The 20,010-nt window shown below is 41.9% G+C and overlaps 1 protein-coding gene across 1 annotated transcript; it reads left to right on the plus strand.

The window, feature by feature from the left end:
* Positions 1–6,138: 6,138 nt before the first annotated feature.
* KDELR2 (KDEL endoplasmic reticulum protein retention receptor 2) lies at positions 6,139–18,905 on the plus strand. The gene is made up of 5 exons (XM_061992828.1): positions 6,139–6,336; positions 13,036–13,136; positions 16,509–16,667; positions 17,669–17,921; positions 18,590–18,905. The coding sequence occupies exons 1-5, from the start codon at positions 6,246–6,248 to the stop codon at positions 18,622–18,624; spliced, it is 639 nt and encodes a 212-aa protein (XP_061848812.1). The 5' UTR covers positions 6,139–6,245; the 3' UTR covers positions 18,625–18,905.
* Positions 18,906–20,010: the final 1,105 nt, after the last annotated feature.

Consider the following 20,010-nt stretch of genomic DNA (forward strand, 5'->3'; position numbering starts at 1 on the left):
ACAGGGAAAGCTGGAGGGAAGAGGCTTGCTTGCTGCTTTTTCTGCTGCTGGGGGAAGGGTCAGTGTTAGCTGTTGCTGCTGTGGGGAATAACAGCTCCCACCACAGTCCTGGATAGCCTAATTCCTGCAGTAGCAGGAACCAACCTGATTTTGAGGGCTTTGTTATTGGGAAAATAGGCAGTGGCCTATTATAGCATGGCCATTTTTCACCTCCTCCTGTTCCCTCTTCCCCTTTTAGCAATGTGCTGCTCTAGGAACTGCCTTTGTCTATAACCAAGCCTGGCACGTGTGACATGTTGTTATAGATAATACTACATGTTTTAGTTTTGCATTTTATGAGCAAAGAACTGTTATTGCTGCAAACTGCCTTGCATCTCTTTCTCTAATGCTAATGGTATGATTCCAGCTTTTCCTGCTGCATTTTCTTTTTTGCATATAAACAGTGGTGATGTTTATTTAAATAGAAAAAAAACCCCTGTTTTCTCAGACCCAGCAAATACAAGCAAATGCCCACTCCAACAAAAAAAAAACACTTCAAGAGATCAAATATGTTATAAATATTTACCTGTTCTTTTTCACATTAAAAAGTTCTGCTTCATTTGGATGTGAAAGTACTAAAAGGTTGGTTGAATCTCGAAATTGCCTGACTTGAGTTCTGTGTGCACTCAAGATGCAGGAGAGTATTTTCATAGTCAAGAAGATAGTCAGCATTTCCAGTTCAGCTGTTTAAGTCAGATATGTGACTTGGCTATCCCAAGCACTTCAAAACCCTATATAAGCTGAAAATGATCTTCTGTCGGTGTACCTGGGAGTGATTCCATCCGCAATTAAGCGAGGCAAAGGTTGGATTTTAATTGGAGCAGGAGTGAGTTCTTTGTTTTGTGCCATCTGTGCTGTAATATCTTTCAAGTACAAGTGCTTTGAAATAGCTGAACTCCTTGATTATTTATTTATTTTATTAAATTAATAATTATGTTAATAACTTTGGCATTGCATTTACACTTGGTCAAAGACATATCTGTTTCTCACAAGAGCAGTGTCGGAAGGGTAAATGTGGAGCACCCACTTCACGTTGTACTTCACGGTGAGACTACAAATCCTTTTTCATTTGTAAGATGGTGGGAACATCTTGGGTGGTGAGCATTGTAGCAAAGCAATTCTACTTTTGCCAATGAACCTCTTATAAAGGTCACCGGTGAAAAACCCATTCTACAAAAACTGATTCATGAGATTCAAAGCTGTTGAAACTGAATTTCTGTGGGAAGAATAGAGGGAAAGGAAAGAGATGGAGAGCACTAGTATGCAAGGTATGTAATCCATGTATGTAATCTGCCAGCCACTCACAGTCTAGTACACTTCCAGTGCTAAGAAGAAACTGAAACATACACTTTCCTTTTTATTTCTGTAAAACAAACCACAGAAACCCTGAATGCGGGCTAACAGGAAACTGAAATATGTAGGCTTTCCTTTTTACTCCTCTGAAACAAACCACAGAACCCCTTAATGCAGGCATCCATGCCATGGGATACTGCTAGTCATACAGATCTTTCCCCTGGGCATATGTATATTACATACAAAATGCATGTGATCGCTTTCACTGGAATGCATTCATGGCAAAAATGTCGCAGTCCCTCTCTTTCCACACCATCAGGATTTTGGGAAATCATATACTACAGAGAAATGTATAAAGATTCCTTTGATCCTTAAAGAAATGTTGCTGTTTGTTGCAGGTGTGGGTAAGGCTTGTTTAAACCAAGCTTACTTTTTCCTATTTCCTTTTAGTTCTAACATTTATATTTGAGAATTAAAAATAAAAGGATCAGATTAACACATAAATCTGCTGTTTGATATATATCATATAATATATATATCTCTTATCTGCATATTGTGAAAATTACAGCTCTCCTCCCCACTTGTGACTACGCTGATGGTTGCTAGGCACTGCTGTACTTACCGCAGGACATACATCCCACTGTTGTCAGTGTGACACAACTCTGATGCAAGCCAAGCACTTCTGAGCCTGGTGAACCATGTGGCAGGTGGCCCTGTCCAGCAGTATGTCAAGGAAGTATTTCATTTAATTCATTTGGTTGGATGTGGGATTCTTAAGGGGTTAACAGTCAGGAAGAAGTACTTTTTTTGCTTATTATTTCAGTGTCTGGCATTTCTGTATTCAGAATTGTGTTTAGAAAAGGGAAAGGGGTTACTAGTTCTGGATCACCAGTAGAGAAGTCGCACCTGGTACTGAGGAAATGACACATTTGTGATATGTTTAAATCCCTGGAGATAAGAAAACAACTACCCATCCACAGTGTATGAAAACTGTCCCTTGTTAAAGCTGGCATTATGGCTGTTGTCAGGTTTTGCACGGTATATGGAATGTTTGACTCCCAGTGATCTCAATCTGTCACATCAGAGCTAACCAACTCCTGTCACCGTGAGGCTCTAAAGATACCACTTAAAAACATAAAAAGACATCCTTCTTTAATTTAAGAAGCTCTTTATGCCTCTGCATAATCTGATCAAATATTCCAAGGGCAATTATATGCTGCATGATGGCAGATTTAGACATGCCTCCCAGGTGTGCCAGCCAAATGCACCTCAGGTTATGGGAGACGTCTGACGAACTCAGGTGACACTCCCGAATAAGTATGGAATCTAATAGTCACCTGGAAGATGTCATTTGAGCAGGTAATCCCATAGCATTGGCCGTAGTGCACTTGCTGCTATTCTCTCTCTTACACTGAGGTGGTTATGGGATGCTGTGAGCTGCTCTGGAGTGGTACATAATCAGTTACAGCCTATCGCTCAAGGAATAGTAACTCCTTAAACTGCAGGCCCACATTCCCCTGTGATGGGCCATCTTCCTTAGAGAGAAGTAGAAATCAATTTTCAAATGATCTCTTCCTTAAAAAAGCCTGATCTTCTAGGCAGGTACACAGCTTTAAGCAATATAGTCTATTTATTTATTTATTAGAAGTGTGTGGGTTTTGGTTGTGGGGTTTTTATAAAGCAGAATCTGTAGATACGTGGGTCTAAAGAAGACCAAGAAGATTATTTTACTCCTTTACAGTCCTAATTAGTAAATTATTCTCATCTGTGTGATATGATGTGGGAAAGATTTGTGGACTGCACACTCCACTGCTGTTGAGGTGAGGGATCTGACCTCCAGTTAGGCAGGAAGGAAACTGCACAGAAAAGACAAGTCTGCAAAGTGTAAACACAAACTCCAGTGTAAGTTAATTTTCCTTTATCAGTACCTCAGAACATTTGAAATTGTTCCTCAGAAACAACATTTTCTGCATTGCTATACAGCATGCTTTTAGAAGTCCAGACAAATGACAAACTTTTCAGAGAAGAAGTCTATGTACCTTCCAGGTACACAAAACTTCAGTGTCTGATCTATTACCATCTTTCTATATCTACCTAAGTCCATAAACGGAGAAATTATAAGCCCAGCTCACACACCCCACTCGACCTTGTCTGGAACCAGGACCTGTAGCAATTTTATACCATAGGATATTTTAATCAAAATTCACATCTGTTTTTTTATTGTACCCAGAAATAGATAGTCCAGAAATGTATTAGATTTTTTTCTGCAATGAGTTGCAAGCAGCTGATGTCCATCTGTCACTTCATACCCCTTCCTGTTCAGCATCAATCTGCTTTTACGATCCAGATTAACAAGAGGATTTTCTTGGCCTCATGATATGGGAACACAAGGCCTGTTCAGAGCTTACAACTCAGATGACTACATTGGAGTATTAAGCAGAGGAATTGTCATTGCTGGATTTTTTTGTTTTGCTGGAAACAGTGCAACATTTGCCTTCTAATGTTTTAGCTGGTATTAATTAGTCTTACAAATATTTAACAGCATCTCATTTAATATCTGTGATCTTTGCTTTGGGGGACCGTGAGAAAAGAGAGAGGCCAGGAGTAAATTCCTAGAGAAGACAACAGTGGAAAATACTTATCTGTCACAAATACAGCAGGACTGTGTTTTCTGGTACTCTTTCCCCCAATTATTTTAACTGTTGTATAGAAAATAACTGTATTGATTTATCAGAGAACAGCTATTGTTCTAGTTAAAATCATGTATTGGCTTGATGCACAAGCTAAAGCTGCCCCAGGTCACCTTTAACTGGGGCCTGACATGTTTCAATATTTAATCAGTTGTCAGAAAACAACTTAGATATCAAACAAGTTCTGAATATAACCTGCATCAACTGGGAAAGGGCTTGAGAGAGAAGGGATGTCAGCACTCTGCCTTTAATGTATCTATTAAAATCAATTCCACACATGCATCTGTCAGTTTTTATGAGACACTTTTATTTCAGTATTCATCTTTTTAGGAGTGTTTACATCCAACACGTTAAATGTACATATTTCAATCAAGCCTATGTCAAAGAGCTAATCCAGCTAGTTCAGCCAGTGCTGTAAGACATAAACTGTGCTTCCAGACCTTACTGTTACACCCGTGTGTAGGGGTGGGAGTGCCACAGCACTGCAACCACAGAGGTTGTACTTATGCAGCTGCACTTTTTCCCCTGCTGTTGCAGTCTGTACCATGGACCTGGGGAGCTGTCAAATGCTGTCATTCTCCAAGTGCTGGATTTGGGTTCCTACCACACGTCTTCGAGTTCCATCAAATGTTATTTGAAGCCTACAGTTATTTAGTATGTTTAATATCATTACTCCATTAGATCTCAAATCTACTGAACTTTCTAAATGTAATATATAACCTCTTAGGACATTGTAAGTGTAAGATAAGAGATACTATGGAGCTTGTCAAGGAGTTGTATTGCTGTACTTGTAGACACAGTGATTTAAGAGGACAGCCTTTGAGTCCTAATCTCTGGAAACAAGTAAATTTCTGTTATACTGTAGGCACTTTTCAAAAAGACAAACTCAATAGGAGGTACTAATCAGTTCTCTGTCACAAAATATGTAAGCCTTTTAAAGCTTTCAATGTTTGTGCTAAATTTTAAACAAGAAAGTGAAAGGCTGCAGTGAGGATCTTTTTCATAACTTTTCAAACCATACTTAACCTTCTGCTGTGGGACATTTTCTGTACGTGGTTCTGTGCATCATTCTGTAATAGAGAAGTCCTCATGCTGTTTCCTCAAACGGGGCATGAAATAACAGAATCCAAGAGATTCTTAAGAAATAACCCTTTCTGAAACGCTGTGAAACAGCAAAGCATCACTATTTAGCAGAGATAACCTATTTTCCACAGCCATTAGAAATCCTATTCCTGTTGGGCTATTCCTTGCTTTCTTGGGTATTGTTTTGATTGTTTTGTGGAGAGAATATTGGAGAGTTTATTAGAGTACTGCTTAAGAGAAGACACTTCTTTGCACTGCACCCTGGACAGCTATGATGGCGATGTCCTCCTTCAGGTTTGGTGTTTCGGGACTGCGAGGAGGCAGCAGGTTAAATCGCAAAGCCTTATTGTTGCAAGCAATAATGACTTTATTCGTGTAAGATTTGCATACTCTCTGGGGCTACTTAAACTCGAATCAAGCCAATTGCTGGTTTTCACAAAACACGACTATAGCTATTAAGTATCAACCGCCCAACCAGCCCCATGTCCGATGGCTGAATTACACGGCAGTTCCTCCCTCCCATTCATTCTGGGTACTCCTTTCTCTGACAGGCATCTGCCTGGCGCTCGCGGCCGGGAGGTGCTGTCGCAGCCTCGCCCGGCTCTGTCTTCAGCTCACTGTCGCCTAACAAAGAAGCTCCAATTCATTCCCCTAAAACGGCATCTCCACAGTTTAAGGCAAAATAAGAAGGCGGGGGGCGGGGAACAGAGGGATCGTGGCCTATTCCACCCTCGGTGCTGCCCACCGCGCGCGGGACCCCGGGCGAGCACTTGGCTGCTCGGGGCCCGCCGCGGAGCCAGGCCCCGCCTAGGCCGGGCGTGGGCCCGGGCCGCTCCCCGCTCAGCGCCAGGGACGACGGGCGGAGGGTCGCGCGTACCCCCGTGGCCCCGGGCGGAGGGGAGGGGACGGAATGGGACCGGGGCCGGGACCGGCCCTGGGGCGAGCGGCTGCGGCGGCCCCGGCAGCGCGGGGCGGCCCCGGCGGCGGGGGGGCGGGGCCGCTCCCGCCCGTTTCCCAGCGTGCACCGGGCGCGGTGGCTGTCTGGCCACGTCCCCGGGCCACGTCGCTCGGTGCCCGCTGAGCTTACGCCATCTTCGCTTCCCGGCTCCGGGCTGCGCTGCCGCCTCTGCCGCCGCCGCCATGAACATCTTCCGCCTCACCGGGGACTTGTCCCACCTGGCGGCCATCATCATCCTGCTGCTCAAGATCTGGAAGAGCCGCTCCTGCGCGGGTGGGTGGCGGAAGGCCGCGGGGCGGGTGTGGGGAGGGCGGCGGGGCTGGCCGGGCAGCTCCGGGCCGCGGTGCCGGGGGGGAGCCGCGCTGAGGGCTGGGCGCTGTGGACGCCTCCTCGCCTCAACAGGGGGGTGCTGGGATCGCCTCTGTCGTTCTTCAGGGACCGCTCCCTGAGGAGAGGCCGGCTGAGCCGGCGGGGGAGGGGGGCTGCAGGGCAGCACGGTGGGGGGGGTCCCGCCTGCATCACTCGTACGGGAGGCAGCTGAGGTAACGCGGGGAGGGATGCCAGAGGGGGAATCGGCCTCTCCGAAGGGACGGCAGAACTCGCCCCGTGCAGGTGAAAAGGGATTATTGCTTCCCTCAACGCAGGGAAGAGGGGTCTCGGCCCTCGTCCAGAGCTCCCTCCTATTTCGGCCCTCCCTAAACCCGGAGTGGGGGGAAGCAGGTGGGCAGCAGGGGGAGCGGGGAAGGAAAGGGGAGCCGCATCTCCTCCCTCCTGCGGGTTGGGGGTGCCCTCGTGGGAACGGCGTTGCCATTAGTAGTTGCCATTATTCATACTTTAATCCCCGAGCTCCGCCGCTCGGCTGACCGCGAGAGGGTCTCTCCTTCCTTATGTAACTGCCCGGCGGCGCGCGAATGAATGGGGAGGCAGGTTTGGAGGGAGGGAGGAATGCGTCCCCCTCGAGGCGGGCAGCCTCCCTCCCTTCGCCGCGCCCGGTGGCCATCGGGAGCTGCTTTTCTCGCCTTTCCTGGCAGCGCGCAGCCGTCCCTCCGCCCGTTGACTGGGCGGCTTTGGGTGCCGCTCTGCTGCGTGAAAGCTGGTTTTGGTGCAGCATCGGGAGTAGCTGACTTGCAGTTTGCAGATCCTGAAGTTTCCCTCGCCCTCTCCCTTCTTTCCCTCCGCGCACCGCTTTGCATTCGCGGCTGACGAACGCTCCCTCCCCTTTTCCGCTGTCTCGGCAGTTGGAACTAAACCGTGATTCGTGCCGTGCAGAAGGCTTTTCTTGTTGGCCCGAACCAGCCGCAGTAGGAGGCTGTAGGAGAGCGGTGCCAGGCTGGAGTGAAGAGGCTTTCCGTCGGATCCCGGCCTGCTCTGACGTGGCAGAGGTGTGGCGGAGAGGTAGCCGGGTCTCGGCTGCTCTCCGAGCTGAGCCCCGGGCAGCAGACCCGCTCCTGCAGCCCCTCTGCCAGCCCGCCTCGGAAACGCTGCTCCTTCCTGCCGTGTTTTGTACGCGCTTGCTCGAATTCTGTGTGATGTGGTTGGATTTTTCGCTTCCAGTGTACGGTGTGGTGGGTGGAGGGAACTGCAAGCGGTTCTTGTAACTGCAGCGTAGCTGGTGGCTTTCTGAAAACTAGGAGTTGTTTTAAGTAAAAATGGGCATTTCAGTGCTCAGTGGATCAGGCCACCAACCCGGGAAATACCGTTTTTGCTGTGGACTGGGATTTGGCTGTGAGCTTGACTTTGCCTGCTCTCTGGTGAGCTTCTCCTTCATTAGTAAGAGTGGTTGTTCTTAAAATTGGTTTGCCACGTGTTGACATGAAATACCATTCAAATGCTGAGTGAACACTGTTGATCAGATGTCTGTGTAAAGTGTTTAGTTAAGAACCTGAAGAATTAGTTTAAACAGCAACCTGAAAGAGCTGAGCATGGGGAAGTGAAAGAGATTTGCACAACAGGTAAGAGGAAGTACAGGTGCTGCATGTTCTCTTGTCAGATCATATTTTGCTAATCACTTGATAGTGCAAGAGAAAAAAATATAAATAGCTTTGATTTTAAACACACATAAAGAGAAAATGTTCTTAACTTTACAAAGGAACTCGGGCAAATAACTCCACTGTCCAAATGCAATGGTAGCACAAGGTTACTGTTTCTGAGGTCCATGGAAAGCAAGAGCTCCTTCCTAATGAACTTTCATGGCTCAAGTGGGTCAGGAATTGTGTCTGGATCTGTCAGGAGAGGGCCTAGCATTCTCCAACTCTTCTGTAGAGTTCTGTCCTCCACCTTACTTGAGAAATGTGGTCATGTTTACAAGCAATGAAGTTAATGATCCTAAAAACTAAGTATATTTCACTTTCTGAAGAAGGAAAATGAGAAATTCTAGTGTAAGGCTGAAATTCAGATAGGGTTTTAGCCAAGAGATTCTTAAGTGACCTTTGGACATGAGGTTATTTACACAGATAGTCTCATATTTCTGCTTAAAAAGTGATTTGGTGTTGTTTTCCTTAAGTTAGTTGTGTGATTGTGGATCTCTGTTAGTAGGGACCTATTCATAAGAAATTAGGCTTGTACCAATCATTATCTGTATATTGCTTTCTCCAACACAGAAAAGTAAATGAGTCTGTATTACATAGGGCACTCAACTATTCCTTCTACCAAATTAGCCAGTGTCTCTCAACACATATGAATGCACAGATTCTTTAAAAAGAACATGTCTGCTTCATTGATTTTCCTGGGGGAGAAAAAGGGGACATGAGGATGTGTTTGTCTGGGATTGGCTTTTTGGTGTTTTCCAGTTCTGCCTGAGTCCTTAAGAGTAAATCCAGGACCATGTTACTTGTATGAGATCGGTGTCTGAGGCCTAACAAGTTTGTGGAGCCAGAAGAGCACCTCAAAGGAGAACAGAGTTTTATTTTTGGGACTCCATCCTGTTCCTTGTACTGTTTTGTTTTAAGTTGTGGTTCCTACCAATAAAACCATAATGAATAAATATTTGTATAAAACATGTTTGTAAAGTCATACACAACAATAACCCCTAAATAATTACCCAGTTAATGCTGAGCAGCTGCTAAGTGCCTCTTCTTAGTGGACTTTCTGTGATTTATTTACTCTGCACATTAGAGAAGTTTATAAATGGAATAAACTTATACCTCATGCTTCTTGGTGACTAAGGAAATGCAGGCAAACCTGCTGCTGCTTTAACTGTGCACTTTTAAAGCAGCAGAAGCTTAGAAAATAAATAAAGGCTTCTAACTGATTGCTAAAGGCCAGGCTGTGATCCATGAAGAGCAGGCAAACCACATGGTGCCGACTCCTCTCTTCTGCTTGCATCTGTGTCTGTCTGAGGCCTTTGTTCCAAGAGGAGCTCAGAGGCCTGGAAAGGCAGCTGGAAAGGAGAGGGAGACAGCCCGTTTACCACTGCTGCAACCTACTGTCTTCTCAAGACACATCAGTCCCTGTATTCTTTCCTAAGAAGTGATTCCTCTAATTGAGGTGAGACTGGGATAGATCTGCCTTGTGAAGCAGTCTGAATTTTCAGTGTTGGACAAACTTTGGGTGTTTTTTAGTCAATATGTTAAAAAGAGAACAAAGGATAAAGCAAATTAAGTCATGATTTCAGAGCTGGCAGGGAAACAATTTTTTGCATGACCGATTATTTGAGTTTTCAGATTTAGAATTTGTGAAAAACATTTGCCACTCCAAATAATAGCTCAAAAATAATTACTGGGAGCTGTAGAGAATGTAGCAGGTAACTCCATTATTGACTTCATGTCATAACGAGAAAATTCATGAGACTTGAAGAATCCCATGCTTTCAAACATTGTCATGTTCAGTCTGTGTTTTCTAATCCATTCCAAGTTAAATGAGTTTGTTTGGACGGTGAATTACTGCCTGAAAATTGATTTGCTATTCTGTGTCATTTGTCAGATGTTAAAGGTGACCTGCAGTTGCAAGACTGTCAAATTATATGCTGAGTACTCTAAAAGTAGATAGGAAATCTGTAATACTACTTCTGGGCAGCGTAGCTGTTCCACAGTTTTGTTTACGGATCTACTGTGGACCAGCTCATACGCTACGCTGAAGACTTTAGACAGCATTTTGCTGTAGGCTGTTGCAAATTTGCCTGTTTTTCTCCAAAAGTACTACTTCAGCTCAGTTAGGAATTTCTTCTGTCTCTTGGAAGGAAAATTTGACCTTTATCAGTTGACAAATTTGTGTTTAGAGATAGGCTGATGTTTTAAAATTGGAAGTACGGGATTTGTAGTTAGTGTTTTACGAGCAGAACCAAAGAAGTTGTGGTTTTCTGGCTGATGTGGCATACTGAAGAAAACTACTTTCTAATTTAATACTTCAAAAAGTCTGTGAAGTTTCCATGACAAAGTACGGACTGGCTTTCCTTAGAAAAATCTTTAGTTTGTAGATTTTATGGTGATGAGATGCAGTTCATAGCTAATAGTGTACACACTCCCCAGGCAAAATGCCTCTGCTGCTGCCTGTTGCTCTTTACCTAATTCACAATAGCAAAGTGAAGCTGATGAGAAAGTACTACTATTTCAGCTCTGCTGTCTTCTCTGGCTATGAAGGTCAGCTAAGCTTTCAAATTAAATCTTCATGCTATTGCTTTTAGCCAAGCTAGAGTGCAGAAGTTGAAGGAGTTTTTCCATGTGAGGGTGGAACAAAAATGAGAGATTTGACTCTTCAGATTTTGAGCCCAGAGCTTCAGAAGAAAAAATAAAAATGTGTTTTGTTTAGCTCAAGAACTAAGTAATGTTTGTGGGAGTAAAAGGAAAAGGAGAAGGTTGAAGACAGCAGCAGTGTAGGCTCAGTGGATTGCAGTTGCCAACCATGAGCCAAGGCCAGTGCTGTGGCAGGTGTATCAATGTATTTCCTGAAGCTTTGCAATGTATCAGGTTCTTACAGCAGAGCATATTTAGGCTATTTTTTTTCTCTCTCCCTGTTTTTGCTAGTGGTACAGAACTTCCTTTTTCTAGGTGTACCTGTCTTCTCCATAGGCCTTTGGTTTACTCTTTGAACCTTGCTTGGTCTAGCCTACGTAACTTGAAAATTGAACATGGCTTTAGGATCTCCTAAAGATTCAAAGTTCAGTGGAAATACCAAAAGCCTTAATAAAAGTTTCATCTTTTGAGTGGGGGATGTGAGATGGGCGATGGCTTAGAGGAGTTTGTCAAGTGTATGACGTGTATTTTGTGACAGTACCTCCAGATCCAAAGTTGTAGATGTTATTAATAATTACTGTATCTTATGTGCTTTTTCTTGCTGTTCACAGTTATTTACCAAAAGAGAACAGCATGCAAAGTAATTTAACAGAGTGTATGCTGTAGCGTGATGCTGTGCTGTAATCTGTCCTGGTGTGGATTCCTTTGTCTTGTAGGCTCTGCCCTTAGGACAGTGTTGCTTGGCTTGCTGAGAGCTTTCACTGGCATGAGAGCCAGACTCAGGAGTTAGTGTCAGTGAGCACTCCTGGGATGCAGCTGAGCAAGTACTGCTTCAGCTGTCCTTGCAACACAGTAGGTCAGGTTCAAGGAATGTTAAATGTAGGTCAGGATTTTTTTCCCTGAACTTTGTTGTTTGCTTGTGGATTTTATTTGTTTTTTTTCTAAAGACTTCCAGCTTTTGTTTGATAGTTTTATAGTCTGCATTACTGTAGGTTTTGAAGCATTTGCTGCTTCCTGTACTACAGTTGTTCATGGGCAGTTGGGTTGTCCTGCAGGTATTACAGTAGGATCACCTTGTAGATATATGAAAGTTGAAAACAAAACCACTTCTTAATTGTTGTTGTTTCAGCCATTCCTGTACCTATATATAAGCATTAAGTCCCCTTTTCTGGGGCAACTTATTCAGTGTTTCTTCAGTGAAAAAGATTTCAATAACCATAGCAGATAGCCTTTCTTCTAATTGCTTTATGGCTTTGTTAATAAAAGCCTCTCTCAAAAGTATCTCTCTATAAAGGGACAAGGATTTTCAGCCTTGCACCATAACCCTCTCCTAGGGAATATTTTTCCCTCTTGTTTTTTGGACAAAAATTGCATATTTTTGCAATAGATTCAGATTCAAGTATTTTCACTCTGGATGACTGAAAACAAACAAAAAAGGAAATGGCAAGGTAGAGGTGCAGTCTGGATTGTTTTATCTCCCTGCTATGACACCACGACATTAGTACTGTGGAGTGATGCTTCGCTTGAGTTCTCAGAAGCTTTTAGTGACTTGATATTGCAAAGCATTTGTGCTTCTAATTCTGCTCTAATGGCTGAAGTACAAACAACAAATGTTTTGATATTGGGGCTTTGCTCTAAGATTGAAAATTACTTTGAAGATGTAGATGTCTGTCGTTTTAGCTCATTTCTCTCTTCTTGTACTTTGTTATAGTTACATAGTTGCATTGTTACATTTGGGTTTGACTGATAATATTTTTTCCCCCCCACCATGTGGTCAATTAAGTTTTTTAATTGAATTGCCTAATGTTTTAAAACCAGTTTACTCCTTCAAAATCATGTTATTTGTGCTAGCATACTCTCTGATTATCACTGGATCTGTAGTGTCTATTGCCCTTGTACCTCTTCAGCATCTAAGGAATGTACTGAGGCATGTGACAGCACTCAGAGAATTGAAAGCTAATACAGCCTTTCTGCATTGTGTCTAATGATAATGCAGAACAGATAGCTTGTAGGTGATAATTTTGTAGATTACCCTATCTGCTGTGAGTAGCTTCCAAATCTTGTGTAGTGCTAGCACCTTTTCCAGTACAACACAATGCATAGGTGACTTAACTTCACACAACTGAGATACATGAACTTACAGTTTTGTTTGTACAGCTTAGTTCTGGAAGCCTGGATTTTATCCTGTTTGTAATCAACTTGCTTAGATATAAAGGATATATCCTTTCTCATCCTCGATGTGAAGGATTTTAAGGCACATCATCACTTTTTGAATAATTAATTCTTTCCTTTATTGCTTTAGGTATTTCTGGGAAAAGCCAGCTTCTGTTTGCACTGGTCTTCACTACCCGTTATCTGGACCTCTTCACTTCATTCATTTCATTGTATAACACATCTATGAAGGTAGAGTATACTGAAGAGTTAGAAAAGCCACTAATGTTGCATGCAGAGTGCATAATGTCATTAGTAAAAGCCTCTTTAAATGTCCCACTGCACAATTATTACAGAAAGTTCTAGAAGGGCTTTGGATAAAGAAAATGGGCTCAAAACCCTCCTTTTTTTTCTACACAGTATGTGCAATTTTTAAAAACTGTCGCATGGGGACTGTGACATTCAGGGCAAATGCTCTTTTGATGAACAAAAGTAAAAGCTTCTAGAAGAATGATTCAAATGAACTGTATTTCTCAAGTGAGACATTAGAGCTTAAGTAAATCTCTTTTTTCCTCTACTACAAGGTAAATTAGTATTCAAAATGTGTTGTCAGAGTTGTAGCTAGTGTCTGGTCAGAGACTGATCAAGAGTTAACAGTAGTATGCTTTTAGGAACATAGCTTCCATCAGCTAATGCTCTGTTTGCTTGCCTACTGAATGTTAGCCCAAATTTGGGGCTTGCATTTCTTATTTATTCCTGAAATTTGTGGTGCTGAGTAGAAGAAAATAAAGCAGTAGACTGGGAGAGTGCAGCTTGTTTGTGGCACCAGTGCAGACTGGTGTATTTGGGAAACCAGAGCAGGCCCCCTTTTAACCCACTTCCTTTATTCTTGAATTTTCTTGATGCTTTTCAGCTTTAGATTTCAGAATAGCATAACTTTGCCAAGAGGAAAGACTAGATAGTCAATAATGCAAAACATACTGAAGAATTAAGGGAGTAATACTGTGAAATAAAATGTTGGTTAGATCTTAATCACACTGTTGTCTTCTAAGAAGTCAAATGTGTATGTTTAAACTTTAATATTTACAGTTTAGATGAAGAACTGGGGGTAAAGTAAAATACTCTTGAAAGACAGGCTTTTTTCCTATGTAGTTTCTGAGACTATGGAAAGCTACTGTTGGATGCACTGAAGGAGCAGCTAGGGGTTGGGTGTTTTGTTGCAATTTGTTTATTGGTTGTGATTCAGGGTCATGGCCACATCTTTGTTCTGCAGCCCTCCTAGCCAGAAAGGGAATGAATGTGGGAGATGACACTTGTAATAGTCAACTTTATAGTAAACTGAATCTTTCCAGTAATGAAAGAGTGTTCCTCTGTTAAAATCCAATATTAACTTGCAAAATGAAAGCCTCTGTTACAGTTTCAAAGGTTACTGCTTGGAGAAACTGTGTGATGTAATTGGCTCTTAGGCCCATTATTGTAGTGCTGAGATAAAGCTGCTGGAGTGTCCCAACACAGCTTCTTGCTCTGCCTACATATGTTTAGGAGAATAATAACATTACACAGTCGTAATACTATACAAATAAGCTTACCCACAACGTAACTAAATTAACTTTCTAATCTGAGGAAAATGCTGTAACTGGCAGCAAAAAAAAAGTTGTTAATTTCCATAGAATTAGGATTTTCTTCAGTATTTCTAAAGAAATTTTGAAGTACAGATGGCAGCTAGCTCCACTTGTCTGGCAGTGATCATCAGATATTTAGGAAAATTAATTTCTTCTGTGTTCCAGGCATACATACAGAAATACACAGATTGACACTATCTGCCTTTCCTCATGACCCACAGACTTTAATGTTTGGGATTTGTAATGCTCTGTATCTTACAGTGTCTTTTTCATGGCACCTGTATGAGTCCTGGGTGCATTTCTACTGGTGTGTCCTACAGTCATTTTTCTACCATCTTGGTATCCTTAAAAAATGAAAACTTTGTATGTGTCCCAAAACACAGCAGGATTCTTATGAAGAAATCTTTAATAAGGAGTTGGGGTTCATTCACACATTTTTAATGTCTTCTGTAACCATGCCAATTATGGTTAGTTTACACCTGTAGTAGGGATTCCCTGTATCTGCTCTTCTGTCCTGTCTGTAGTCCTTTTTCTCCAGTCAGCCAGGGTGCTAGTGTAGTAGAATCTTTAGATTCTGAACTCCTTCATACAGTATTTGTAGCGTTTTGTATCTGTGAGCAGCATTTCTAGTGATCAGTATCATCTACAAACAATAGTTTTGTAAACCTGTTATTTTTCAGTGGTAAAGAACCTGTACTTAATGTGAGAAATGGTTTGGAATGTTTAATCTTTGTGATGAACCTGAGGCAGAAGCTAAGCTATTTGTCTAGGCTACGGTATTGTGTTGTCTCCAGGACAGTGTGACCTCTGTCCTGATGGTGGTGGATTGACCTTTAAAAGAAAGTCAAGTATTCTCTGATATTTTTTCTCTGATCTGTAAAGTAAGGCTATTTGCCTGTTTCACGAGGGATAGCTATGAAGTCCATAACAGTTAAAAATGGTTATGTTTGACACAAACCAAAATTGGAACTGAATTTGAGTTCAGTGCTTCTAGCAGTCTGTTTGGCAGGTTTTGTGGCCTCTTGGTAAGAACACTGGCCACTTGCCACTCTTCAGCTTTTATTGATGTTTAAAGGTTGAAATCAAATCAGCTAATTTGTGGTATGTTAAATAGCTGGGTCTGAATGGAGCTTTAATTGCCACATGAGCCATGCCACTCCCAGACTTTTTGAACGGAAAAAGACCCCTTCTATCATCATTGCATGTAGGCACATTGTCCTGGTTTAACACTAGCCAGCAACTGAGCAACACTGAGCCACTTGCACACCTCTACCCCACAGTGGGATGAGGAAGAGAGTCAGGGAAAAAAAGTGAAACTCGTGGGTTGAGAGAAGAATATTTTCATAATTAAAATGATATATATTAATAATAGCAATAACTAATACTAATAATGTAAATTAACATAACAAAGAACTAAAACCCAAGGAAAGACAAGTGATGCACAGCTGCTGACTGATCCATCTTTCCCTGCCAACCCCACCCCCAGTGGGGTTAACATAGGATAAGCACTACTTGGCGATAAGTGAAACATCAGTGTGTTATCAGTATTATTCTCATGCTAAAACACAGCCCTGTAGCAGCTACTAGGGAGACAATCACCTCTATCCCAGCTGAAACAAGGGCACACTTGTGGCTTTGTAAGGTGAATGTTTTGGGCCACTGCTTTCCCTGCAGTGCAGAAGGGAGTATTCCTTCTCCAGTCAGTTCCTTGGTCTTCTCTACTCAGGAAAGGGTCTTTAAAAAAACTTTGGGTAGTCACTTCAACCAGAGGCAAGGTGATGCTTTTAGAGCAACACAACCAGTAGAGCTTAGTCAGTGGCTTTGAGTCACTACTTGGCTGAGAAAAGTGAAATACTGCTACATAGCCTGGGACATAAACAATACGAACAACCTAAAAAGACAGCATTTATTCCTCTTAATGCCTGGGAATGGCCTTGTTCAGTGAGTTTGATCTAACCCTGCAACCTCTGTGGGTTTTGTTTTTTCTGTCCCCACACTTTAGCTTATCTACATTGCTTGCTCATATGCCACTGTGTATCTGATCTACATGAAATTTAAGGCCACCTATGATGGAAACCATGATACATTCAGAGTGGAGTTCCTGATAGTTCCTGTTGGTGGACTCTCATTTCTTGTCAATCATGACTTCTCTCCTCTGGAGGTAAGTTGTGGGCAGGAGGTTATCTTATTTTTTTGTCTTAAATATTTAGAGTACGAAGATGAGCATTTTTAGGCTGTCTGAGGATTGCTTGAAAGATGCCTGTGTTTAGTAGGTTCAGGCTAATCCTGTTCTCTTACTGCATCTTTGCAGTTTAAATGTCTGTGAGAATTTAAGGCACTTCAGGAGACAACCATTATTCTCAGCATCAATTATTGTATTAACCAGAAGACTTCTCTTTTTCCCAAAATACTCTGATTGTTACATTAATTCAAAAATATCCTTCCCTTTGTTATGTTAAAGCAGTGCCTCAGAATGCCACTGTGAATAGTTGGTGCCACCTGGTGAAAAGAAAAGGAATTATCATATTAAATTGTGTAGAATCACAAATGGTCCAGATTATTAGAAAGAACTGCATTGCATTTGAAATGCAGCCTTGTGGCTTCCTGTCAGAAGAAATACATTAAAAAATGTGATTATAGTAAAGTTGAAAGAGGTATTTTTCCCATGAAATAAGGAATAACTTTAGTGCTTATTTTAAGTGGACTGGGCTGCGTTTTTTACTCTATTGGAGTTTAATTATTTTATCAGAGGGTAAAGGAATTTTAATTTCAATACTTGGAGACATTGTTTTAAATTTTGTTCTGTATTAACTCATTTAAACCAATAGATTAAAAGAACTGGGAGAACTGTATTTCATGGAACTATGAATTCTGAACTGTTGGGTGCACTTAAGTTTCCCCACAAGTAAACTCATGCTTGCCAGCTTGCTAGACAGCTGGTTTGGAGAGTCTGTTGCCTGCCAAGAGGATTGTTCCCTCATACCATCCTGTGGTTGATTATGAAGCTTTCATTCAGTTTTTCCTGTATCAAGGACAGTGTGCCAAAATACCATGCCTGTTCATAACATTGTTACAGAGTGAAAAGTCAAGCCTAGTCAAATATCTTCTGTGCTTCTGTTATCAGTAAGACAGTTAATATACCTGTGGGGTTTTTCCTTTCAGATACTCTGGACCTTCTCCATCTACCTTGAATCAGTTGCTATTCTCCCTCAACTTTTTATGATCAGCAAAACTGGGGAAGCAGAGACCATCACTACTCACTATCTTTTCTTCTTGGGTCTGTACCGTGCCTTGTACTTAGTCAACTGGATTTGGCGCTACTATTTTGAGGGATTTTTTGACCTTATAGCTGTTGTTGCTGGTGTGGTCCAGACAGTTCTTTACTGTGACTTCTTCTATTTGTATGTTACAAAAGGTAAGCAGTGCAAGAACTTCCAGCTTCAGGTTGTGGAATGTAGCAATTAACACATTCATATAGCAATAGTACTGTGTTGTTAATTCTATGTGCCAAGTCCCCCTGAAATCTCCTTGACGGATTTATCAAGTACACTTTCTGCTAACGTGGGGCATGTCCAAGGAGTGTGTTTTGAGTACAGATAGAATACAAATGTATAAATGGTCTGATGAACTAATCAACAAATTTAAAATGAGTACATCTAAGTCAATGTCACTGTTGTCTTGCATCGATAAGCATCCTCATGCTTCTCTCTGACAACAGACAGTTTTGTGCAGATTCCACACTTAACATCAGTGTTTTAAATACCTTAAGAGCTTCTGTTTTCCCTGAGTGGAGAAGCAGTGCTTTCTGTTGCATGCATTAGTAATCCTGCCCTATTCAAGTTCCAGCTTCCAACATATGACTGCAAAGCTGTATGAGGCTGCGCTAGGTTAGTGGTAACTCTTAAGAACCCACAGTCCTAGGCTAGTATGTCCTGTGGGGATGGAAAGCAAAAATTTCTGGGTGCCACAAGAGGGGGGAATTGGAATAGTTGTTAATTTATCGTTGCTTTACCCAGATGTGTTAATGTTTCTGCTAGATGAGATCTTTGTTTCACTAACTGTTTCCTTTCCTACTTCTTGCAGTACTCAAGGGAAAGAAGCTCAGTTTGCCAGCGTAAGTGCCAAAAAACCCATCACCAGCATCTGTCCTTTTGGATGCTTGGACAGAACAATCCTTATCACAAGCAAAGGCGAAGATGCTTGAGACAGAAAGTCAGGAACACAGCTCTTTATAGTGCAGGTAGTCATCAGCGGCTCTGTAAGAACGGAGGAAAAACAACCAGCAGATTTCTGTTTGATGCATCTTGCCTTTATCTTTTTTATTACTATGTATAAAGATTTTTTACATAAAGAAACTTATACTGTATTAATAAATTCAGTGTATGGTTTCAAATTGGAATAGTTCCAAAAGTGAGATTTTTGTGAGATTGTTTATGACCAGGAACAAGTGCAAACTGTTTTTTTTTTTTTTAATTTTCAAGAATTTCTTTGAAATGACTGATGTTTTTTTCTTTTGTTTTGGGAGTTGTTTTCAGTGCACAGATATGTGCCTCCTTGATGGATGGTAGTCATCTGTTCTTTCCCTTTGATTCAATTTTCATTCCACTATATTTATTTTGTTTTTTTTCCAAAAGGTGAATATATGTCAACTCTAAATCTGAAACCACCGATGTTTGATGTGATGTGCTGGTGCCCAGTCTTTGTGCCATCTGCTGACATGGAGTTCCTTAGCTAAAATATCTGTTGGTGCCCGAAGGGGAGCAGTCACTTTTTGTAGTTGTTCCCTTTCTTAGGCTGGTGGCAAGAGGACAGTAAGGAAAACACTTGAGGCCACAGATGGGCCCTTTCTTGTTTTGCCATGGTGACCAGGAAGATAATCCCAATCATGAAAGCACTTGGCAGCGCAGGTTGTGAGGGGTAAGAGATGTGGCATGTTGCTTAGCAGCAAATGTTTGTGAGTATCCATTCTTCAAGAAAAGAAGGTGAAACATCTTGGATGTTCAGGCCTGCTACAAGCGTTGCAGCTGTAGAAATGGGAGACTTGTAAGTTGTCGATTACAGTAATCTGTGGGTGATAATTTTAAACAATAGCTACATTCTGGTTTTAATGAATGCTTTATAAGCAACTTCCATGTTCAGCTTCAAGTGGTTTTTGGATATCACTTTTGGACAATTAATATTTTTTTTTATAAACTTTTCAGAATCAGCAGCACCAGTTACCATTCTTTATCCTTTAAATGATTCCCTTTTTTTACTGAGCTGTTGCATGATTTATCCTGTGTTACCATCCTCAATAAACACTTTATGAAATGGTGAAAGTGGGGTTTTTTTTTATTCCTGAATTAAGCTTGAGACCAGCTGAAGAGTTATAGTAAGGACAATTTGCTTAATGTCATTGTTTGCTCTATTGAAATATGACCTTTTTAAGACTAGGAGGGGCATTTTCACTGAATGAAGCAATGGTGACACAGTTCTCTGCTTGTTTCTGAAGAGCTGTCTCCAGC

This window comes from Colius striatus, chromosome 3, assembly GCF_028858725.1.
Source record: "Colius striatus isolate bColStr4 chromosome 3, bColStr4.1.hap1, whole genome shotgun sequence".
In the NCBI taxonomy this organism is placed as follows: Eukaryota; Metazoa; Chordata; class Aves; order Coliiformes; family Coliidae; genus Colius; species Colius striatus.